This window comes from Poromitra crassiceps (genome assembly GCF_964638095.1).
Source record: "Poromitra crassiceps genome assembly, chromosome: 28".
Taxonomy (NCBI): Eukaryota; Metazoa; Chordata; class Actinopteri; order Beryciformes; family Melamphaidae; genus Poromitra; species Poromitra crassiceps.
The window spans coordinates 7,129,974-7,155,504 of NC_139651.1; the positions used below are offsets into that span (position 1 = coordinate 7,129,974).

The 25,531-nt window shown below is 45.4% G+C and overlaps 1 protein-coding gene across 1 annotated transcript; it reads right to left on the reverse strand.

Moving 5' to 3' along the window:
• Nucleotides 1–312: 312 nt before the first annotated feature.
• On the reverse strand, nucleotides 313–25,531 carry mmp2 (matrix metallopeptidase 2). The gene is made up of 13 exons (XM_083662066.1): nucleotides 25,098–25,531; nucleotides 24,392–24,618; nucleotides 21,098–21,246; nucleotides 18,828–18,956; nucleotides 18,211–18,384; nucleotides 16,798–16,971; nucleotides 14,304–14,477; nucleotides 13,199–13,354; nucleotides 11,281–11,410; nucleotides 6,033–6,169; nucleotides 4,654–4,813; nucleotides 3,651–3,760; nucleotides 313–1,523 (listed from the first exon to the last, which is right to left on the reverse strand). The coding sequence occupies exons 1-13, from the start codon at nucleotides 25,251–25,253 to the stop codon at nucleotides 1,420–1,422; spliced, it is 1,980 nt and encodes a 659-aa protein (XP_083518192.1). The 5' UTR covers nucleotides 25,254–25,531; the 3' UTR covers nucleotides 313–1,419.

Consider the following 25,531-nt stretch of genomic DNA (forward strand, 5'->3'; position numbering starts at 1 on the left):
GAATGTGGCGATAACAACACTGGGCCCACGAATTCAGGGTCAGAGCGTGACGTGATGACGTGATTTGCGCATAGCCACATATATCCACAAGATGGTGCCATTTCATCAAAAATCTTCATCTGGCCATTTTCTGACATACAAGGGAAAAAGCCATCATCTGCTCAATAAGTATCCAGTATCTGGTCGTTCCTGAATTCACACATGTTCGTTAGGCTGGGAATCAAGGCCCCATGACTGTGTCATTAACCTGCTTGGAAACTGTATACAAGCGGATTAAGTGCCTCATCTGTTTATCACTGAACCACATTATATTGACTCTTTATTGACAGAATGACAAAGTGCACAAGCATTAAAAAAACAAAAACAAAAAACAAAACCCAATCAAATAATGACTGTAGAGTTAAATCACAAGAAAGTGAAAAGAATATAAAAAGATTATTAAAACAATACTATTGCGGTACTCTTGTCATGATTCCATCATGCAGCAAACATACAGCCTCTATAATAGGCAACCCGTGCCTTTAATCTTTCTGTACCATTAGTGAGGGAAAATACAAAATGGAGTTGCCATGACAATAATTTGGTCTCCATCAATACATCCATGGTCTCCATACTGTGCAGTCCCCTTGTATAGTCCTATACAAAGTGCTAACCAAATGAAGAATAATGTGTGCCTTTGAATACGACTTTCTGACATCCAGAGCATAATAAGTCGTCCCATCATCAGACATCGTTACACAGAATATAAAATATATATTGGACTAATATGCAAAAAGCAATCTCTAAAGCACCATTTTCGGTCAAGGTACGTTGTGCAAATTCATTTTTTCAAATGTATTTCACAACGAAGACAATCACGTATTAATTAAAACGATACATCTCATAAAACTGCACTTTGTACACTGTGGACATAGAAGTAGTTGTAAGAAGCCAACACGAATTCCTCATATGGTGTAAAACAGCCTTTTGAGAATCAAATTTGCATAAAACGGCGATATCTCACAGCACACGATAAGCACTGCTTGGTTCAACGCAGTGTGGACATACCTGATGTCTTGAGTTTCAAACAAACAAAAAACGAACAAACAAAAAACCGGGGGTACATAATCGTAACAAAATCTGCAACAGCATAACAAATAAAAATGTCAATATCACACAGTAATATAACAAATATCCAGTTGCCTATGTTCAGCCTGTGTAGAAAGTCCCGAGGTGCCTTTCTACCAAGCTGGGGGGTGGTTATACAGGCTGGATTGGGGACATGTCTCTCATCAGAGCGTGCAGAGATGCCGGGCTAAGGCCGGACAACGGTGTGCGCACTGTGGTGACCTCCGGGTGGTGTGCGATGCCGTGGCGCAGTCCTCATGAGGCCAAAGGTCATCACAGGAAGAGCCAATGGGCTAAACATCTCGGCAATGTTTAACAACCGAGCCAGTCCTTTGTGATTTCACCCAACTTGACAATCTTCAGGCTATTGTCATCCAATTTGAAATAGTGTCCGCCTTTGAAGAAGTAGCTGTAATCTGTGAAGGACAAAGAAAAATATACTCGGCATTAAAAAAAAAAAGTAAAAAATCCTTGATATCTTCCAAAGCGCAATGTCAAAGAAGGCAGAAAAATTACCATATACAAACGGTAAAAACAACAACAACAATCAAGTTTGTATAAAAGCATTATGATATAGGCCTGTATCGGTAACTAAAGGTATCAACCGAAATAACCCAGTAACAAGTAGTATGAAACTTCTCCAGTCAAACGATACATGCATTCGATCCTTTTTGTACACAGATCTAGAAGAAAAAACAATATTTATATGGTTTTTGCTTGCAGCCAATCACAGCAAGCGTCTGCGGTGGTGAAGTGGAGCCACGGTGTATCGTAACGGAGTTGACATTCAGTGTGCCGAAATGCCGCCGAGATTTTCGAAAGTATGGCTACAAAAAAATGTATGGAATGAAATACTGTATCTTTACTCTATTGGTATCGGTATCACTTTAAGAGTACTTGGTATCCATTTATGACAGCCAGCATCCCCATGGGCCTGCAGCAGCATGATCAGTCTCAATCAAGATGAGGAGGATGTGACCTCATTTGCCTCCTCAGCTGAAAGAGCCAATCAGGTGCTGAGTATGCTAATGAGAAGGCAGACAGAGGCACCTCTGTGGAGGGGGCAACAGACTTCGCTCTATACACGTCTGTGAGTTCACTGTGTGTGGAGGGCAATATGTGAATGATGCTCACAGTGCTGTATGTTAGGAGCAATGGGGTGAGCAGTCATGGAAAAATCCCCGGTCGCTCGCCAGAGACCAAAAATCTGCATACCGCCTCGAAGCGCAGAGTGACACACGGCCGACAATGACGGCGGTCCGTCATGGAGGAATTTATTTTTGCAGGTGTCCTTAAAATTCACCGGGATAACCTTTCGTGCGCTCTAGTTTCAGCGCTGAGCGCGCCAGTGAGAAAAAAAGACAACCTATTGTGTTATTTATTCATTGCAACAGTATCGATAACGAGGGGTCAGAGCAAATGATAACGAGGGGTCAGAGCAAATGCGCAAAAAACATCATCAGTTTAAAACAAATGCTATCCTCCCAGCTTCTCCTATCGGTAAAAACCACTCCCTAGCCTCAGAATGACTCCCCTTTCATGGGTTTTTACTTCCTCATCTTCACTGTGTCTTCACCACTTCCTCTAAAAAGAGTCCATCCCTGGCTCTGTGGCGTCAGCAGTGCTTGCAGGGGTTCCGGTATCGGTATGAGGAGTGTTCTTGTTGGAGGCACAGTGCCAGGGCGTGATGATGATGAGGGAGCTGACTGAGCTTTGAGCCTGGGATCTGACTCCAAGGAATGCCAGTCTGCAGATGGTGAACTGGCACAGACGGCACCCCGCTAGGCTCATTGAAGTCCTGTGGCCATTTCCACACACAGCTCCCCTTTCTCTCTGCTCTAACTCTTCTCAAAGAAGAAGAATCCAAACTTCAACAAAGGTGGAGTCCCAGAGGGACTTTTGCTACTTTTGTCCCTCTTTATCCATTAGCCAGCACAGGGACTGGATACATTGTTACAGTATAGCTAGTCTCTCTACTACATACTACATAGTGAGTCTGTGCCACTTCACAGCCGCTGCTGTCGTTTGAGGGCGGGTCTAGGGGGGGGGGGGTGAAATTGAATGAGTGACAGGTCGTAGCACCAATGAGAGAGAGCGGTTCGAAAAATAGGCTGCGCCTCCCGTGCCGTCACTGATCGCAAAGTCGTTGCTGATTGGTGAAGACTGAATCCACCACTGGCCAATCACTGGCCAAGTGAACGGTTCACTTCCGACCTCAGCTGGCTGAGGTCGGAAGCGTCCCAGACCCAGAGAGAGCTCTGCAGCATGCAGTAACGTAGTGTATCAGCGTAAGAACTCTCATGGGTCTGGCGTTGAGACTACAGTATAGCCAGCACAGGGACTGGAGACGTAGTTTTCAAGAGTAGGTTAGTTTATACTTGCAATGTTTGTACTGTTACTTGCCACTGCCCAAAACTAAATGTTCCATCTGCAAGTCATACAAAGGCTATATATACAGTTTGTATAATCAATATGCTCAAACAGTTCCACATTGGGCATTCAATTCACAAATGGTAAAAGTAAATCTATATATATTTATTTACCAATGCCATTCAGAGTGAAGGCAGAGTCTATGCCATCTGGGATACCATTCCAGGAGTCTGCAATAAGCTTGGGGAAGCCAGGGTCCATTTTCTTCTTATCTTCATTGTACCTAGAGACACACCAGAACAAATTGGATTTGTATAGAGACACTGTGGAGCACGTCATCATTCAGAAAACACGGCCAAAACGAGCGGAAACCAAAACTCCTCCCCCAATCCTGGCGTTCTCCTATGTCACGTGTTGCACACAAAGATCATATATACGGAAGATGAACACTCCAACTTACTTCCTTGACAGCTAGATCCACATTTTTCTCTCAATGGCTTCCTTGTTTTGCTCGGGAGTACAAAAAAACTTTAATTGGCGATTTTTTTTTACATTTGTTGTCTGCGCAGCCCCACCACACAACAGCTTTTAGCTATGTTTAATTCAAGGGAAATTACGCTGGTGTTTGGAAGTGAATGGAGAGCTTTCCCCTGTGATGGGCATGGCCTATTTCATGCAGTGTCTCTATAGCCACCCGATCTGACTGTTGTCACCCATAGATTCAGTAGGTTCGTCATCAGCCCCATTCCTATCGCTGATAAACCTGCTAGTAGGTTTCAGTAGGTTTCAATGGCCGTTATCAAACAACTTTATATTTAAGCAAATAAAACAACTTAGGGTTAGGGTTAGGGTTAGGGTGAGGGTTATATATATATATATAGCGCCTTAATGTGCGCTTCACAGCTCTCACTACCCCCCCCCCCCCACACACACACACACCTCGATGGAGATGATGATGATGTTACACACAGTCATCAGTGAGGTGAATCCCCCCACGTTGTGTAAGAGCTGAGGGAGCTGCTGTGGTTTACAGTCCAGTGGAAGTCCTACCAAACCTTCTAATTGGAACCAGGCGTATCCCAGCAGTGTGCAACAACAGGCAATGACATCACCGGTCAACTCTTAAGCCTAAAAGTTTGGCTTTGCACGTGGATCTCTAGGGTCTTTGTTCCTCACCTCCAGAACTTGTCGCCGGCAAACAGGTACGTCTTCTTGTTCTTCCTGAAGTTGAAGGCGGCGTCGAGGTGCTGCAGGTCCGTGGGCAGCCCGAGGCTGGAGATCCTCTTGGGGTAGCCTTTCTCCAGCGCATCTGCTTTGTAGATCCACATCTCGTTGCCTAGGAGAAGGAGTCAGAGACAAGTAAGCAGAAGAACAGGGGCCACGCATGGGTCAAGTAACAGTCTAATAGTGAAGTTATACGTTCCCACACTGATGCAAAGGCTGTAATTATCCTGATGCACAATGCTGTCATATCAATGTATTACCGCTTTTGTTCAGGGCATTTTTATCCTACAAATGTAATATCAAATATATTGTAGGGAAATATTAAGTATCAGCTGCTGTCTGGATAATAAGAATTTAGATGTATGGTCATAAAGGTGATGTCACTGGTTAGATAAGCACTCTGGGGACTGACAAAAACACAGCAGTTAACTCTTTTCCATAGAGCCAAACCTGTCCTGAACGAGCTCTTCTTTCAATGTCTTAGAGAAGCTGGAGAATATATTATGTAAAATCGACTCGGGATTCGGGAAGGTCGTCATGATAGTCAAATGTAAGGTATGCATCATAAACCACTAATAACTATGGTTGAATATATCTCGAGTGTCCGGGAGTGCACACCGCATTATGACGGCGCTCGCGCGGCCAACATTCCTCTCTCTCCTAATGTTTCACTTCTTCAAAAAAAGAAAAAGGGGATGAGCGTCGAGGGGAAAAGCAGAGAACGAGTGAAGACACCCCATCCATGACTCATGGAACTGTGTCTGTTTCTCTGATTGCCCTAGAAGGAGACCTGAAGAGCTGAGATGAACCAGGCTCTGCACGCGATACGGTGTCCGCTATTCAGGAGGAGAGTATCAGTCAAGTCCTTCTCCCCTTTGTTTCACAGATGAACGCTCGATTTCCCGCGTTTCCTCCGGCGACGTACGGACGGCACAGTGGCTCAGTGGTTAGCGCTGTTGCCTCACAGCAAGAAGGTCCCGGGTTTGAGCCCCGGTCCATCCCAGGTCTTTTCTGTGTGGAGTTTGCATGTTCTCCCCGTGTTCGTGCGGGTTTTCTCCGGGTGCTCCGGTTTCCTCCCACAATCAAAAGACATGTATGTTAGGGTTAATACTCCTGTCAGTGCCCCTGACCAAGACACTGGCAAAAGAACTGGAGTTGGTCCCCGGGCGCTACACTGCGGCTGCCCACTGCTCCTAGTTCTAGGAAAGTTCCTAGTAGAGGATGGGTCAAATGCAGAAGAGGAATTTCCCCATGGCGATAAATAAAGGATAACTTCATTTAAAAAAATATATAAAAAAAACAAAAAAACAACTTAACTTAAAACTTAGTACCTGCAAAGAAGACCGTCTTCTCCTCCAGTGGGTTCTCGTAGGCGGCGTCTATCTTGGGGGGCAGGTCAGGCCAGTAGGTGGCCACTAGCATGGGCCCACTTGGCTTGCTTCTGAAGTTGACCGACCTGAACATGAATCTGGGGGGGGAGATAGAGTATGAAGGAAAAAAAAAAGAGCGAGAGAAAGGTTAGGTGAGCCAGGGATGAAAACGGAGTGAGAGTGAAAAGGGGGGGTTGAGAGAGAGAGAGAGAGAGAGAGAGAGAGAGAGAGAGAGAGAGAGGGGAAGGGGGGCTAGCTAGCGCAAGTGCTTCACTGGCCGAGCCAGCCACAATGGCCTGATTCATGAGCATCTGGTTGTCGTTAGGGCCAAGGCTGCCGACGCCAGCGGAACAAGACCCATCTCGCCCGGATTTCCAATACACAGCTGCACAACAACAGCAGCTTCCCCAACTCTTTTCCACTGACCTATTTCTTAAAGAGAGAGCGATCGTAAACGACGGCCAACTGCAAATAGGAGTTCCGATAACGACTGAATGAAGAGGAGGAAAACAAAACAAGATACCACACAGCAGAGATGCTCACACAAGTCATTTTTTGCAAGTCCAAGTCAAGTCTCAAGTCTTTGAGGGACAAGTCCAAGTCAAGTCTCAAGTCTTTGAGGGGCAAGTCCAAGTCAAGTCTCAAGTCTTTGAGGGGCAAGTCCAAGTCAAGTCTCAAGTCTTTGAGGGGCAAGTCCAAGTCAAGTCTCAAGTCTTTGAGGGGCAAGTCCAAGTCAAGTCTCAAGTCCCTATGGATGAGCGTTCTATCATCTGATGCATGTCATCCGGTCTGCTTAGAACACTGCATAGCTCAAACTAAGCAATTCAAAGCATGTACTGTATTATCCTCACTCCTCATCTATTAGAATACAGTAGCAGCAATGATTAGAGATGACATTAGTAGACATTTCCTTCATGTTAACGCACCAAAGAAATAAAAAATAAAATAACGAAAAATAAAAGATTGTTCACAAGTCCCAAACCTTCAAGTCCAAGTCAAGTCTCAAGTCTTTGAAGACGAGTCTCAAGTCAAGTATCAAGTCACTGTGTGTGCGACTTAAGTGCGACTCAAGTCCAAGTCTCAAGTCCAAGTCCCCATCTCTGCCACACAGCCATATTTTCGTGTCCATCTTGTCATGATGAACCACAGTGAGTTTTTTATTTTTATTTTAGGGGCGCGCCATGTACCTACTGTACGACTACGAGTCGTCACGGGTTTGAATTTGACCTTCAATCTTCTTCGATCTTCAATGTATGTCACCCCCCCTCTTTCTCTCTCTTTCCTGTCTCCCTCGACTGCAGGCTATCAAATCAAGGAAAAAGAGATTTCTTTTGTTTTCCAGCCAGTTCCTTCCCAACTTATCTTTAACCATCTGCTCAAGTGGCTGGTAAAGAGGACAATCTTACACTCCACAGCCAAGCTAGTGGTTGTAGTTAATTACCAACATATGAGAAGAGGGGGGAGGGGGGGTAATCACAAGCATGAAATTAAAAGTTTCAAATTTGTGTTTCCTTGAATAGTCTCATGTCCCAAAACCTCAAAAGCCATCTAAAAATGACACTTTATATAAGCACTTTATACATGCATGGTATTCCATCTGGAACAGAGGCCACCTAGTAGTGTAAGGGGCAATAAGACCATACCCCCCATGTATGTAATCAACCTGCTGTATGGAGACGTCACATAGTGCTAACGCAGTGTTAGCTAAATGCTATGCTACAGTCATATGGACGGCTATTTACAACAGGTTTCTGCAGATGTTTCTTTGTTGTTCAGCCATAAATAGAAAGCTAATCGGTAGGTTGGACAAGCCGTCACTTTGGAGGCAGACTGCATAATTGCCTTGCCCTTAAGCCACCAGACAGACAGAGCGTCTTTTTTTTTTTGCTGAGCTCAGTGAGAACTACAAGCATGACTCATCGCATCATGTCCAGATTTGCCCTACATCATATACAAGCATGACTCATCGCATCATGTCCAGATTTGCCCTACATCATATACAAGCATGACTCATCGCATCATGTCCAGATTTGCCCTACATCATATACAAGCATGACTCATCGCATCATGTCCAGATTTGCCCTACATCATATACAAGCATGACTCATCGCATCATGTCCAGATTTGCCCTACATCATAAACACGCTGCTGAGCCAGGAGAAAAAAAGGGGGATCCCCCCGTTTGACAACAGGCCAGCAGGCCATCCAAGTGAACATTAGCTGGCGCCTGCAGGGCACCACGTCTTATCTGATGCTAGAAAAGTGGGCTTGTTGCAGCTCTGCAGCCTCTGGACCTGACATGGACCTTCGGGCAACTCATTATAGAGTCTGTGAAAGTTGCAGCAGCAACAGGGCCTGGCCCACGCTGAACCTTCACTCATCTAAAGACCTCACAGAGACATACATGTATGCTCACTTCAGTGCCTTGGGTCTATCTCTCTCTCACCTCATTTTGCACAGTGCTTCCTCCGGCTGAGTGCTTCTCAACCTGAACCTTCTGGTGCTGGGGCGCACTTTTGCAAAACATCTGAATTATTTCAAGGCATGTTCAAATGTTAGCTTGACAAAATATGACACAAAGCCTTGTACGGTTTTACACGAGAGAGCCAGAAAACCCAACGAGCTGTTGAGCTTGGCCAAAACTCGCGGCGCGGGCCTGTTTGTGAGGTTTTATTCGAAGCTAAGTTCACCGAATTTCAACCGAGTAAACGGCAGTAAATCTGCAACCTTCTCTGTTATTTTCCTTCGAACGCTTGTGATACACATCGGCTCGCTCCATGGTGCACTGAGCCCCACTGCTCTGGGTTATGATAGGTCAAACAGAGCCAGCTGCAAATAGCCAAGCGCCGGAGCAACGCCAACAGTGAAAGTAGGACAAAGGGTTGCAAATATATACATAAATATTGAAGTGCAAATATCATGCAGCTATCAAGTGTTTGTGATCCCAGGTCGTTCACAACTACAACATAACGCCGGCTGCATATTTTGCATCATTTAAAATATGCTCTAAGCCTAAAGGACAGCTTATAGTACAGAGATTTATTATGATTGCAACCAACCATGATCATATTTCCCGTCGTTGGTGGCGACGATATAATGTTCATACTTCCAGCGACGGGCGATATGGCATCTTTGCGATGATGGTTGTGCTCATCATCGCCAAGAAAGACTTCATTTGCGTTCAACTTTGACCCCATCGCTGGCTCAAGAACGTACTGCTCGCTCTTGTTTTTCTACCTCCATGTCTTGAGAGAAAATGAAAATGAAGCGAAAGAAATGAAACTGCGCCTCTGCGATGCGTTCTCCCATCGCCTAGTGTTTATTTGGGGTGGGGGGGGAAATCGATACACCATAGTATCGCGATATGTTGCCTGATGATATTGTATCGATATTTGGACGCCAAGTATCGATAAAAAAAAGCAAAAAAAAAGAAATTGCAGGCCATGCCATCCCAGGCCAGGCCACCGGGCATCTGCCCGAAGCGCCCGATGGTGCAGTCCGCGCCTGCAGTGGCGTATTGAGTCCAGAGGAGCTTAATAATGTAGCCTACGTGTGGGGCAAAAACAAAACAAAACAAAACAAAAAAACACTGCATGTTTTACTTCCGGTGAGGTCAAGGAAAAGGTAGGAAAAGGAGTTAGGAGTGACAATATTGAAATATCGCAATATTCAATATATCGCAATACTAGTATATCACAATATCGCAATACTATCGTATCGTGACTCAAGTATCATTTTAGTATCGTATCGTGGGCATCTGGTGATTCCCACCCCTAGTGTTTATACTTTTTATGAGCGACAGCGTCCAAAATCAGCGTCCAGCGATAATGGAACATAACGTGATGAAGGATCATCACTGTAACCTTAGACTCTGAGGTTACAGTGATGATGAAGGAGCATAATAACTGATGACAGGAATAGTGTCAATAACAGCAGGTCCTAACTGAAAAAGCTCTGCGTTTATATGCAGCTGTCTCCCCCTGTCAGCATCAATAACTTTGTAATGTTAACAAGGCCTAAACAGACACTTGTATTATAACTACCAAGTTATCAAAACCATGGATGCCTGCCTATATTGATATAAATCATTTTATAGTTCAAAGATTCACTAATCTTTACAATATGTAAGAAGAAAAACTTTGATCTTCTCAAGCTTCAGATGAGCGTCAGAGAGTAAAGTTTCAGCTCAGTTTGACTTCCAAATAACAGGGCAAAAGTTTCGTTTTGCACAAATTAAACACGGTGGAGTTCCTGAACGCTGCTTGCAGGGCTGATCAGTGCTAATCCAAAGAGAGAGCCACAGCAAGGTGAAAAGTCCTTCTGGATTAAAGCAGGATTTGTGAGCAGGGTTTGTGGGCGGTGTCTTCCAGGTCCTAAACTCCAGGCTCCAGGCAAACTGAATGACTACACTCTTCGGTAAAGAGGTCTAGGCCTGTTTGCTTTGGACATACTTCCAAAATAGCCATGACAGATATACAGCCCCCCCTAAACCTTCAAATTACAAGTGGGGAACGTTATGGCAGCAGCTAGAGAGTCGAGAAGTTAACACAGCATAACCAACAAATAATGTTATTTGGGATTCTATCACATTATGTTTTTTGTTTAAAATCTGGGAGAAATTTGTCTTGAACAGAATGGAGCTGTTGTGGTGGCAGTGTTCACCTTAGGGGGAACATGCACTGAGTCACAAAAGAGTTTAGACCCAAACCGCAGCTCTGAACCTCTTCTTCTACTCCCGAGTCAGCCAGAAGACACGCGCTCACAAGACCTTACTCACTCACTGGCGCCTGTGTGGAGAACTGTAGACAGTGATAATGACTGATGTCTATTTTGGCTGCTTTGAGTGTAAGTACAGTTGTTTTTCTGTTCTTATAACTAATCATCACACCATAAACAACCGAGTGCCAAGAGAAAGGAATGCAACGCGAGAATGAACAAACAAACCTAAAAATAAAAATAAAATACTCCTGTCAATCTACCCATTTGTGGTGAAATGCTGTGTGGATTATGAAATCCAACTTGAGTATGAGCCAATGCCTACTAGCTAAGTTTCAGGGGAATCAGACATAGACTTCCCAGCACATAAATGACTCAGACAGCTCATGGAAACAACAGACTGTATGCTTGGTGAGATGTTACTGGAGAGATCTGAGATCTACTCCAGGTGGGAACTTGATGCAATATTAGGAATTCCTACCAAAACCATTACCTTTCCGTAAAGAAGAAGTTCTCTCCTCTGATCTGTGCCACGGCGTCGAAGACCACCGGCTCATTACAGATATCCATGGGCGTGACGGGAGGGTCATTGGTTGGAGCCAGAGGCTTGTCTGTTGGTATTCCTATCAGGGAGGGATTTGCAACAATATTACATCTTTGAGGGAGTGATTTATAGACGCTTTTAACTTGACAAAAATAAACATTGTAAATTGCCCCTAGCTTACTACTTCCTGTTGCAGTGTTTGCTAATGCAATAGCTGACAAGGAAGTAAGCTAGGTTTCAAATTAAGCAATAAGCCACAAGAGGCCATGCTTTACAGAGTGATTTTACAACAGCTAAGTGGTGTTGGGTTGGACCCCTCTTATGCCTAGTTTACACTACAAGGGCCTGTGTCCACCTAGCGTCTTTTCCTCAGGTCCAGCGTCTTTTTTCAGTTGTTTCCAATGGGGGGAGAGCGTATGCGGGCGCACACGGACGTCTAGAGAAAGTGCGCTGCGCCCAGCGTCTATTTTCACAGCGCTCCAGGGTTTTTGTGCGCCCGACTCCCAGCGCTTCCAGCTGAAAATATTTTAACTTTTCAGAAAGACGCTGGTGTCGGGTGCTGCTTTTCTGGCAACTTAATCATGGAGAAACTATCGCAACAGAGACAGAAAGGCTCAATTGTGGGAGCAGATTGGCTAGACACTTGATATTTCTGGTGAGTGTTGAGCTAAATCACTGTATGTGTGTTGTTTTCTAATGTTAGCTGTCAGCTGTCAAGCTACTACCGCACTGAACTAACGGTCGGAACTAACGGTCGGAAAAAGATGCTAGGTGGACACAGGCCCAAGACTTTCCCCCCGATTTTACACAGGATTTCCAGTTGGGCTCAGTCTGTCTTTGTTGACTCTAGTCTGCAGTTGTTGTGCCAGGCAGTCGGCAGCAAACTCTGTACACTGGGTACAGATCTCTATTCTGTTAGTGTAAACTGCCTCCAGATTTCTAGTCTTCAAGCGTAAACTGCCTCCCAACGCCAGTCGGAGCCCAAAGATCATATCAAACATGTTTGAATTTCAAAGTGAGAAGTCTTGTAGTGCATACTGCCTCGTCTGAGTCAGTAGTGTATTTCAGTCATTTTTTTCAGTCGTGATAAAACATGTTAATGGACCAGTCTTGTAGTGTAAACTCCCCAGTCTTTTTATAATCCGTTAAGATTTTCAAAGTCTTCATGAAGAACCTTTTTTATTTCTTTGCCTTTTACCGAGAAGAAGAATCCACACTATCTAAAATGTAGATTTGGCAGTATTGCTCAATAAATTCAACCTCCCAGATTATTTAACTCTCTGCGAGACAGGTTTGAAATTGCTTTTCAACGGTGTTATGATTGGGTTTACATGTGAGAGAGAGGAGAACATTTTGACAGACGTTCCTACTGCAGCACACCCGCAGCTGAAGCTATTCTTTGATTTCTAACGGTGCAAAAACACACCAGCTCCGAAAGCGCCTCCAAGCATAAATCCAGCTCGAGCAGGAGCCTGGCCGTTCACACCAGACGTGCTTTCCTTCGCTCCACACACCGGTCACAACTTGTACTGACTTCCTGCCTGGTTGCACACAATCGCTCACGGTTCGTACAAAAAAATAGACTAGATGGCGAAACTGCCGGTCTGAACAACAAGTGCGCTGAAGGAAACTGGCTGTGCTGCAGGCGCTTTGTAGCTATTCATGACGCTTCAGTATCTGGTGTGTTTGCACTGTAAGCTGCATCAGGTAGGTTCTAGGTTAGCTAGCTGGGACTACAATAACATTGCAATCTGTAGAGATGTGTGGATTTGACAGATTTAAGGAACCGTTTGTTTGTTTCTTCCTCCACCCGCCAAATGCTACAAAACTATGTACAATGTCTTTGATTTACATGATGCCATCTCACCGTAGAGCTCCTGGATGCCTTTGATATCATCAGAAGACAGTCTGAAGTCCTTGGTGAAGGTGTAAATAGGGGCCATCAGTGCTCCGGGGTCCTGAGAGTGCTCCAGGCCCAGGGCATGACCAAACTCGTGGGCTGCCACCAGGAACAAACTGTAGCCTGCAAACATTCAGCTAGCAGTGAGCAATGTGTCTTCACAATCACAAACAAGTCATTTTGAAGGATCTCAACATCATGGGCGGTCGATCAACATTCAGATTAAAAACGTCTACAACTTCGGTACAGAATACCTACTGTATGTTGTTGAATATTCCTTAAGGAAAGCAGGAGAAGGAATAAGAATAGGTCTGATTTATTAGCTACGTACAGATACTGTCTAGCAGCGCCTGTGTTTCTACAACTGGGTTGAATTTCATTAAGGTGATGCATAAATAATGTATCATATTTGTTTGGAGTACCAGATGCAGTTGAGTTTACCTCATCGGGACAATTCAGGCTGACAACTCCTGACCCTACCTGATGCGGTGTATTATGGTTTTCTGTAATTCTGTCTGCACCCTGCTTTGTCCTATCTGACAAATCCCACTAGACTGGTTACTAACTCCCAAGAGTTTAAAACAAACAATGGGGGGAAAAACTGTTCCTTACAAACACTAAATATAAAATATGTATAGAGAGGCAAAGTGACCGCCTACTTCCTGCTTCAGCACTGCACCAGAGATTTTCATCCGCCATTTATTTTCCCATAGACATTTCGTAAAATGCTTATAAAAATAGTTTTACTTGGCCAAACCAAACGGTTCAGCTATATTTAGAATCGGGAGAGACCATAGAACATTTCACTCGGACCAAAACTAAAAGAAACATCGAAAAAATATTTTCCTTAAATCTTGTAATAAATTGTGGTGAAATGTTATGTGGTCTCTCCTGTTTCTAAATATAGCTGAACCGTTTGGTTTGACCAAGTAAAACTATTTTTATAAGCATTTTACGAAATGTCTATGGGGAAATAAATGGTGGATGAACATCTCTGGTGGCAGTGCTGAAGCAGGAAGTAGGCGGTCACGTTGGCTCTCTATTGACCCAGGATGGAATGCTTCATTCATACCTTGGTCGGGACAGAAGCCCCACTTGCGGTCGTCGTCGTAACTCTTGGTGGAGGCGCACCACATCTTGCCGTCGCTGCGTCCGGAGGTGGTGCACGCGTCGTAGGTGTCTCCCAGGAAGGTGAAGGGGAAGGCGCACGGACTGCCCTCTGCGTTTCCTCCCACTGTCGACATGGCTGCAGGGGGCATCAAAATGGCATGGTTCAAAACACGTGGTGAAGTCGTGAAGTTGTCTAAAGTGTCGTGAACCAAGTTCTTACGCCGGCTTAACAAACTCAATGTCTCTTCGGCACAATGATCGGTTTGCGTTGGATTGTGAAATGAGTGCAGATGATGGTGGAAAACATCATTAAAGCACTTGCACAATACACATAACATCAATAACTAATCCACTGGGCACTGAACCAAAACGCACCCGCCCCAAACTGAGTTTCTTTCAAACAGAGATCATCTTCACTCTGGCAGCAACACTGCTTTTTGTGCCGTTTTTTTCCCTTCTTCATCATTTCTTATTCAGCAGCACTAGCTATCACACAAGGCTTTATAACACAGCGGTGTTCCCAGGCAATTAGAACCAGATGAAAACCCCAGTGGTCTCTTACCTCTCTCTGTCGCTCTCTCTCTCCTCCTCCACTACCCCAACCCCAAAACCATCTCTCTCTCTCTCCTCCCTCTGTCCTACACTACCACAACCCCAAAACCATCTCTCTCTCCTCCTCCCTCTCTCCTCCACTACCCCAACCCCAAAACCATCTCTCTCTCTCTCCTCCTCCCTCCCTCTCTCCTACACTACCACAACCCCAAAACCATCTCTCTCTCTCTCCTCCCTCTCTCCTACACTACCCCAACCCCAAAACCATCTCTCTCTCTCCTACACTACCCCAACCCCAAAACCATCTCTCTCTCCTCCCTCCCTCTCTCCTACACTACCCCAACCCCAAAACCATCTCTCTCTCTCCTCCTCCATCTCTCCTACACTACCCCAACCCCAAAACCACCTCTCTCTCCTCCCTCTCTCCTACACTACCCCAACCCCAAACCCATCTCTCTCTCTCCTCCTCCCTCCCTCCTACACTACACCAACCCCAAACCCATCTCTCTCTCTCCTCCTCCCTCTCTCCTACACTACACCAACCCCAAACCCATCTCTCTCTCTCCTCCTCCCTCTCTCCTACACTACACCAACCCCAAACCCATCTCTCTCTCTCCTCCTCCCTCCCTCCTACACTACACTACCCCAACCCCAAAACCATCTCTCTCTCCTCCTCCTCCTCCTCCTCCCTCTCTCCTACACTACCCAAACCCCAAAACCATCTCTCTCTCTCCTCCTCCCTCCCTCATACACTACCCCAACCCCAAAACCATCTCTCTCTCTCCTCCTCCTCCTCCTCCCTCTCTCCTACACTACCCCAACCCCAAAACCATCTCTCTCTCCTCCTCCTCCCTCTCTCCTACACTACCCCAACCCCAAAACCATCTCTCTCTCTCCTCCTCCCTCTCTCCTACACTACCCCAACCCCAACACCATCTCTCTCTCTCCTCCTCCTCCTCCCTCCCTCCTACACTACCCCAACCCAAAACCATCTCACTCTCCTCCTCCTCCTCCTCCCTCCCTCCTACACTACCCCAACCCCAAAACCATCTCTCTCTCTCCTCCTCCTCCTCCTCCCTCTCTCCTACACTACCCCAACCCCAACACCATCTCTCTCTCTCCTCCTCCTCCTCCCTCCCTCCTACACTACCCCAACCCAAAACCATCTCTCTCTCCTCCTCCTCCTCCTCCTCCCTCCCTCCTACACTACCCCAACCTCAAAACCATCTGTCTCTCTCTCCTCCTCCCTCCCTCCTACACTCCCCCAACCTCAAAACCCCAGTGGTCTCTTGCCTCTCTCTCTCTGCCGCTCTCTCTCTCTCTCTCTCTCTCTCTCTCTCTCTCCTCCTCCCTCCCTCCCTCCTACACTCCCCCGACCCCAAAAACCAGTCCCACACTGACAGAATGGAAAATGAGCACTGCCATCGCATGGTAAAATACTTTTACAGCCATTCAGTCGACCACGAGCAAGCATGAAAACCACAGCTCGCAGCATTCTTCTGGACCCATATACAGAGGCATCATATGCTGCGCAGCAAATAAACACAGTCAGATAAACACCGAAACACACTCATGCACATAACCATGCACATACACACAGTCCACACACACACATGCGTGCACACACACACACACACACACACACACACACACACACACACACACACACACACGTACACACACACAGCACACACCAAGACCTAGAAGCACACACAAACAATTGTGATTTAATCCTCACATTAAGATTCCCATGATGCAACAGTCATGGACAACTGCTGTGCTTTCCATGGCGAGTAAAATGGGAGCTACTGTAGTAAACCATGGGTGTGTTTTTAAACCTGGAGCTCATATACAGCAAAAGGAGACAGAGCAAGACGTAAGAGACAGTAAATGATGCCCCCTACCAGTTTCAGGGCAGAACCCGTAGGACGTGTCGCGGTCGTAGTCCTCGGTGGTGGCACACCAGCGGTAGCCGTCGTCGCGGCCCTGAGTGGTGCACGAATCATAATTCTCCCCCTGGAAGTTGAAGGGGAACTTGCAAGGAGCTCCGTTGGCATTTCCACCCAGGGTGAACAGCACTGTAACAGACACATAGTGTTACAGATAGAACAGAATATCATACATTCAAAAACATAATAATACATTACACAACATTTTGAGATCTTATGTTGACATTTGATGCATTTTGGCTTATGCTCTTAGCCAGAACTACAAGAGTTTACCGTAATTTGAAAAAGAAATGCATGTGTCCTAGGCCTGTGAATCTTCACTGGCCTCACGATTCAATTCGATTACGATTCATTTGTCAACGATTCGATTCGATTCCACGATGCATCACGATGCATCTGGATACAGCTCCAACAGTATTGCAGCTCCAAGTATCAAATCCTCAATTTTCTGTACTATTACTGCACATGGCTACTTTTTCATCAATTCATACAAGCAGTCAGATAAATATCAAGTCCCTTTTTTACTTTAAAGTGCTTTAAAATCTGAACGTCAACAGAAATTTAAACATAAACGATTCAACGATTCATCTGTCAACGATTTGATTCACACGTCCGCATCGCGATGCATCGATTATACGATTAATTTTGACACTCCTAATGTGTCCTGCCTGTCTCATTATTCAGACAAATCCATTATCCAATAGCCCGACATCGGTAATTAAAATCTTTCATGATCATATGAGTCTCTCATTGATTTTTAAATGCTAAACAATATGTCCCCATCACTCTGTTGCATTGACTGTTAATGTCGTCGAAATAATCACCGAAGATATTCTATAAAAAAAAACATGTCGAATGCTCGTATTGGACGGTGGAATCCGAGTCGACTGACAGAATTCTGAGTGGAGAACAGCCCTAGTAGTACAAACTGGGCTCAGTTGTTCACAATCATATACAACAAGCGACTACATGTGTAGCTTGGCAGTTGGCTGTAATGAGCATGTGATAGTATCAGTACCATGGACAGCAACACAACACAGATAAACAAAATGTTTTGACAAAGCCCAGCGTTATAAAGTGGGACAGTAACTTGGAGAAGAAACATTCCATAATCCCGTTCCAAACAAAAACATCACTTCCTTGGCATACTTTCCAACCTACTTTCTTCTCGGGCCAAAATCAACAGAGCGGCTTTCAATATATTCCAATCCGATTTGACGTAGTGCTACTGCTTGGGCCAACGTGGATTAAAAAACAACTTTAAAATTACCCAAGCCACTCGATATTTTTCGCGGTTCAGCGAGATGCAAATGGCGCATGGCATCAATACTGAAAGGTACAGGACACACAGAGACGAGAGCTACTCACGCTCGTGGGGGCAGAAGCCATATTTGCCGTCTTCGTCAAAGTTGTACGTGGTGGAGCACCAGAGGAAGCCGTCGTCGCGGCCCTCAGACGTACAGCTGGGGTACTCCGTGCCCATGAACAGGAAGGGGAATTTACAGAACTCCCCCTCGGCGTTGCCAAACTTCACCTTCACCACTGCCAGAAAGTGAAGGAAAGGAGTTGTGAGACTCATCATGGGAGAGAGGGAAAAATAGGCGGATGGTTTATTTCTGCGGAAATGGTAATTTCAGACAAAGAGGGTTTCAAACAATGGGCAGTACATATTGTACAGCTAGATCTGGGTCAAATAGTGTGTGTCCCCCCCCCCTCCCCCTTTTCATATTCCAGGTGGATGAGGTTTGCCACAGAGGAGAATACAAATGCGAGAAAGTTTAGATCATAACAGGAAAGTATGAAAGTCAAATTAGTGTTGTCAATGTCAAAGGTAGTATATAGTTCTGTGATCGTCATCTCAACTGACACGTGCTGATAGTGGTCAATCAAACTGAGCTCACCCGTGCTACTGATATGCTAATGGTATTTGATCCAGGTCTGCACAAATTATGATATTTTGTGTGTGAATCATGTTTGTGCCGTACCTTGACCCTCTCCCAGTGTCCACTGCTCATCATCATCAAAGTGAGAGTCTCCCCCAATGCCTGGTCCTGGAGCAAAGGCATGAGCCAGGAGGCCATCTTTACCATCGAAGGGGTAGCCATCTCCGTGCTCTGTTGATGACATCATTCAAAAGTAAGTTAGCCATCTCCGTGCTCTGTCGATGACATCATTCAAAAGTAAGTTAGCCATCTCCGCGCTCTGTTGATGACATCATTCAAAAGTAAGTTAGCCATCTCCGTGCTCTGTTGATGACATCATTCAAAAGTAAGTTAGCCATCTCCGCGCTCTGTCGATGACATCATTCAAAAGTAAGTTAGCCATCTCCGCGCTCTGTTGATGACATCATTCAAAAGTAAGTTAGCCATCTCCGCGCTCTGTTGATGACATCATTCAAAAGTAAGTTAGCCATCTCCGCGCTCTGTTTATGACATCATTCAAAAGTAAGTTAGCTGCCCATCTCCGTACTCTGTCGATGACATCATTCAAAAGTAAGTTAGCCATCTTCTCCGCGCTCTGTTGATGACATCATTCAAAAGTAAGTTAGCCATCTCCGCGCTCTGTTGATGACATCATTCAAAAGTAACTTAGCCATCTCCGTGCTCTGTTGATGACATCGTTCAAAAGTAACTTAGCCATCTCCGTGCTCTGTTGATGACATCATTCAAAAGTAAGCTAGCCGTCTCCGTGCTCTGTTGATGACATCATTCAAAAGTAAGTTAGCCATCGCCGCGCTCTGTCGATGACATCATTCAAATGTAAGTTAGCCATCTCCGTGCTCTGTTGATGACATCAGTATTTCAAAACAATTGATACTACTGGTACTGTAGCTTGTTAGCCGGTAGCTAGCAGGTTAAGTAAGATGTGCTAAAAATGATACATCATTTAGAGTGTGGAAACATATTTGTCTGGTGTAACATTATAACAGACTAAATCCAAAATGTACCCGTGTAACCTGCGTCAAGACCGCAATTCCCAATAGTTTGCCTAGAGATTTCCAAAAATATAGGCTGCAAGTGTGGGTTGTGGCCATAATAACATGCATGTGGAGGCTTCCCCTGACCATAAGCCAACCAAGTGGTCACTTCTGTTCAACTATTTTCTTACTTGGGGTCTAGTTTGCCTCTTGGTTACTGGCATGACAACAGAGCTGGACTCTGAGTTCTCACTGCACCAGTACAGAACACTAATATAAGTTTAAGCTTAAAATGTTATTCCTATTCCCTAAAGCTCTGGTGCTTTTTTGACAAGTGCTGCCACCATTTTGGCCTGAAAAAAAGTCCATTGCACCAATGGAACAACAGCACAGAACCACGATAGCCAATCAGAGGTAGTCTCTCCCCAGACTCAAATATTACGTTGAATCGCTGCGCTCCGCATACTACATAAGTGAGTCTGTGCCAGTTAACAGCCACCGCTGGTTTTTGAAGGCGGGTTGAAATTGAATGAGTGACAGGTCGTAGAGCACCGATGAGAGAGCAAATGGGCTGCGCGACCCGTGTCGTCTGATCGCAAAGTGGTTACTGATTGGAGAGGACTGAAGCCATCACTGGCATATGACTGGCCAAGCGAACGGTTCCCTCCCATAACCAGCCCTCTGAGGGAAAGTGTCCCAGACCCAGAGAGAGCTCTGCAGCATGCAGTAACGTAGTGTATCAGCGTAAGAACTCTCATGGGTCTGGCGTCGAGACTAATCAGAGGTAATCTCCTTCAGGCCAAAATGGCAGATTTGCAGTGTGTTGATGTTGTAATGGAACAACCTATTCGCCTTTGGTTCTTATCAATACAAGTTCTTTGACATAAATCTCATTTGGATATAAAAATATCAGACATACACGGTATTAATCCACAAAGTACGGTACTAAGTATCTCAATGCTTGTCATTTAGGCTCCACTCCATCATGGAGTAAAGTACTGACCCCTTTGGGACAAAGTTCTATCTGCCTGCAGATACTCATTGTGCTGCCCAATGCCATAGACATAACATGTTAATATACTTAAATTGATTAGTATTTCCTTTTAAGTAGTTTCTTTTGAGCAAACTTCAATTTTCACTTGACTGAACACAATATCAGATTCATTTTTGAGTAAGCACAACTAACTGACCAGCAAAGATCAGCACTGCAAGCAAATTGTGGGACAGAAGTGAAAATGAATAATAACCATTCTGTAGAAAACCCTGCATTACAGTATACATTTACATTCAACTGTACATCCACTTCGCTATGAGAAGAAGAGAAAAAGTATGGTATACCGTTGCGGCCAAAATTAATCATGATGTCAGCCTCTCCTTCCGTAATGCGGGTGAAGGAGAGCGGGGTGACGTCGCTCCAGACTTTGAAGGCTCTGAAGAAAGCGTCGTCGATGGTTTCCTCGTCCAGATCAGGAGAGTGTCCGAGGATTCTGAGTGAAGCGTACACAACAAACGTGAGTGAACAACAGTGTTTCACTATGAACAACAGTCGCATTCTAAAACGACACTCCTGCACAACGTAGTTCAAATTAACCCCACTGAAAATCGATTGCAAAGACTACATAATAATAATAATAATAATGAATTGGATTTATATAGCGCCTTTCCAAGGCTCAAAGCGCTTACACAGAATCATTATTCGTTCACACCATTCGTACCGGTGGTTCAGAAGCGTGGCAGCCACACATTGGCGCTCAACGGCCCCTCCGAACCACCATCATTCATGTCTACATTCATACCAATCATACCATTCATGTCTACATTCATACCAATCATACGAGGCAAGGAGGGTTAAGTGTCTTGCCCAAGGACACAACGACAGCAGCTGGGAGGGAGCGGGGATCGAACCGCCAACCCTTGCGTCATTGGCCGACCCGCTCTACCTCCTGAGCTAAAGCCGCCCAATACATGAATATTTGTGTCATCTGAAAGAGAAAAAATTTGTCATTTCTAAGGATGCAGTCACTTGCAGTTTTGAAATGTCAGGTACCAAGATGATGATGTCATGATAACAGAAACAGTGTCAACGGTGGAAGGCAGTCACAGTGGTAGAGCCCGACCGATATATCGGTCCATCGATATTATCGGCCGATATTGGCCGATAACCGATATTTTTTTTTTTACCTTTATTTATACAGGGGGAGTATCACTGAGAGCAATGCTCTCTTTTTCAGGAGTGCCCTGTTCACATTCACACACACATTCATACCTGGAAGCTGACCAGTACAGCCACAGTCTGATCTGCTGGCCACTGATCAGCTCCACTGGAGCAGTTGGGGTTAAGGGCCTTGCTCAAGGGCATCTCAGTGGTGGTAATGAGGGAGGGGCAAGCGCTTCCTTTTTCACTTTCCTCACCCAGATTTATCCTGCCGGTCCCGGGGATTGAACCGACGACCTTCCGATCACAAGCTCGCTTCTCTAACCATTGGGCCACCACTGCCAGTTGAAACACTACTGTAAGGCGGGACCGCAAGAACGTGCGGGTGATTTGATTGGATCGTTCTGGAGACTGAAGTTGACATTGGCCAATCCTGGCGCTTGCTGAGAAGCTGAGAGCTTTCTGGAAAGCCGACAGGCAGCTCGAGCGCAGCGCTGCATTCTCAGCGCTTGCTGAGAAGCTGAGTGCTTTCTGCAAAGCCCGACTCAACTAACGTTACGGGGTTAAATGCGGGGTTAAATGCGGGGTTAACAGCCTTTTTTTTGCAAAGAAGACATTAGCCCGCATTTATTCTTGTACAAAACATAATTTTCTGCGAAGTATTAGTAAAGTTATAAGCGAAGATCGATTCACAAGGATCTGACAGCTGTCTCCGCCATTTGTTTTTTTTGAGGTAACCAAAGGCTTTTAGTAAGAGAGTTGCCATGGCAACCAATAACCCATGGCCATGGGTTATTGGAGTGGGTTATTGGATTTATACAATGGCTGTGAACCAATCAGATTGCTTGATTTGAGAGAGCCGTTTTATAATGTGTAATAATATAAGAATATCGGCCGATATATCGATATCGGAATTTTTTCACTCTCTAATATCGGTATCGGCATCGGCCTCAAAACTCCAGCATCGATCAGGCTCTACACAGTGGCTCTTTCAGTTTTGAAAGACAAGCGCAGACAGACCTATCCCGTGATACTAGAGATCATGGAGACGAGTCCAGCTAAAGCTGTCCAGTATATGAGTCATCTGGTGAAAATGCTTCAAGAGTTCAGCCACAAACCCTGTTATAAGCTGTCTACTTTGTGCATTCCTAAACACAGTCATAAGATGGTTGATGCTGCTCTCCCTGGCTTACAATCGTCTTTACAAAACAGACAGACAGACAGACAGAGAGTCAGACAGACAGTCAGCCAGACAGACAGACAGACAGTCAGACAGTCAGACAGACAGACAGACAGACAGACAGACAGACAGACAGACAGACAGACAGGCAGGCAGGCAGACAGACAGACAGACAGACAGACAGACAGACATGTTGGGGTGGTCTGGACATGCAAAAATGCTGATATAAATAAACCAGTTGAAACAGGGGGGGGAAAGGATCCAACACATACTGTGTAGGAATGCTGGTGTTAGCAAGAAACAAGCAACATGCAAGCTCTTCACGACTGGGTATGGGGGTGGGGTGGACTCTGTGTGTGTGTGTGTGTGTGTGTGTGTGTGTGTGGGGGGGGGGGGGGGGGGGGGGGTCAGGGGGCATAGCTGAGGTCCATCTCTCAAAGCAAACAACAGACTCTGGGTGTGTTTTTATAGTTTCCTACGCTCATTGTGGAACACCACCACCAAACGCTGTTCTGGGAATAAAATTCAAACTGGTGGTACATTTTACGGCGTTCTTGTGTGAGTCAGACCTAGGGCTCACTCACCCTGTAGTACTGTATTTGCAAGTACTTTTTTAAATGGTTTGATTTACTTTACTTAGGTGACAGATGGGCAGGGTTAGTCAGATAGGACAACACAGTGACTTACAGTGAGTAATAACATCAAGTTCAGATAATCACAGAAAAGTCAAGTTAGTGTAGGCTACTTTTCTGCACTGAAAACCTGACAATATGATTTTTTTACCTTTATTTATACAGGGGGAGTCTCACTGAGAGCAATGCTCTCTTTTTCAGGAGCGCCCTGTTCACATTCACACACACATTCACACCTGGAAGCTGACCAGACAGTACAACCACAATCTGATCTGCTGGCCACTGAGCAGCTCCACTGGAGCGGTTGGGGTTATATAAGGGCCTTTGCTCAAGGGCACGTCAGTGGTGGTAATGCGGGAAGGGGCAAGCGCTGCCTTTCACTTTCCCCCACCCAGATTTATCCCGCCGGTCCCGGGGATTGAACCCGACGACCTTCCTCCGGTCACAAGCTTGCTTCTCTAACCATTGGTCCACCACCACTGCCCCAACTGCCCTATTGCAGGAAACAACCTTGCACAAAAACCCAGCATGAATCTATATCTGACCCAAGTTTGATGTTTTATCTCCTGGGGATTAAGGTCATGCTGTTCCAAAAGAAAACCAAAATGCGGGGTCACGATGAATTAGCCCCCCCACTGGCATCGTGTCACGTTGAAGAGCCTGACCTGTAGCTGATGTCTTTCTTCTGCCACATGGGCTTCCTGTGGAAGAAGTTGTAATTGGCCACATCTGGGACGCCACAGCGGGGCTTCTTCATGATGTCCACGGTTTTGGGGTCGATCTCTCCGGTCTCTGGCAGAGTGAAGAACTTCTGCATTTTCTTCAAAGTGTCCTTGAGCACCATGAGATTACATCTGTCTTCCGGGCATCCATAAAACTTGTTCAGATAGTGCTAGAGGAGAGAAGGAGAGAAGTGAATATTTATATTTAAAAAAAATGGTTTTATGCTGCTAGTCATTTACTAAACATAATGCAATTGTTTACACTCTGCTGGGACAACTAACTGTGTGTGTGTGTGTGTGTGTGTGTGTGTGTGGGGGGGGGGGGGGGGGGGGGGGGGGCAGAGTGAAGTTGAAGTTGATCATAAGCATACTTTATTTATCATCACAATAGGGACATCATGATACAGTGTGTCTGAGGTAATCAATAGACCTGATTGGTTACTATAGTTTGGAAAATTAGGCTATTGCTACTTTTGAATGACAGCAAAGGAGTGCTGTAACTTACTTTGTGTAGTTATTTCCTCATCAATCATGGTAATAGTAGGCTATGACGCATTTAATTTGATTCACAGCTACTGATTGATTGAGCGTCAACTTATAGGCAACGGTACTGCTATGAAAAACAAACACAAACAAAATCAAAACTTACCAGGGCAACTTCTTTGTCTGTCATGGGGGTGGTATCGTCCCCAGGAAACCTGATAATAGGCGAGGGGCGAGCATATGTCCTTTGAAAGGCGACGAACTGCACCAAAAACACTTTGAGGAGAATGTGTCGAGAAGTAAACATCGTGTGAAAGCCCATGTTTACAACAGGGTTGAGATAGCTGAAAGTGGGGGAGAAAATCCGTGCGCTCCTCTGGGCTGCAGTCCTCCTGTGCTGCCTGCGTTCTGCTCAGCTACTCCTCTGGATCTTTTTTCTCTCCTTAACGGGACATCCTGGACCTCAGCTCAGCTCCATGAACTTTCTCACTTCTTGCTTGCACATGCACTTTTTTCGCTTTTCCACAATGAGGAGACAGACTGCGCACGCAGGTCTCCAGCAGCGGGGGAGTCCACACAAGCAACGTCAAGAGCACTTGG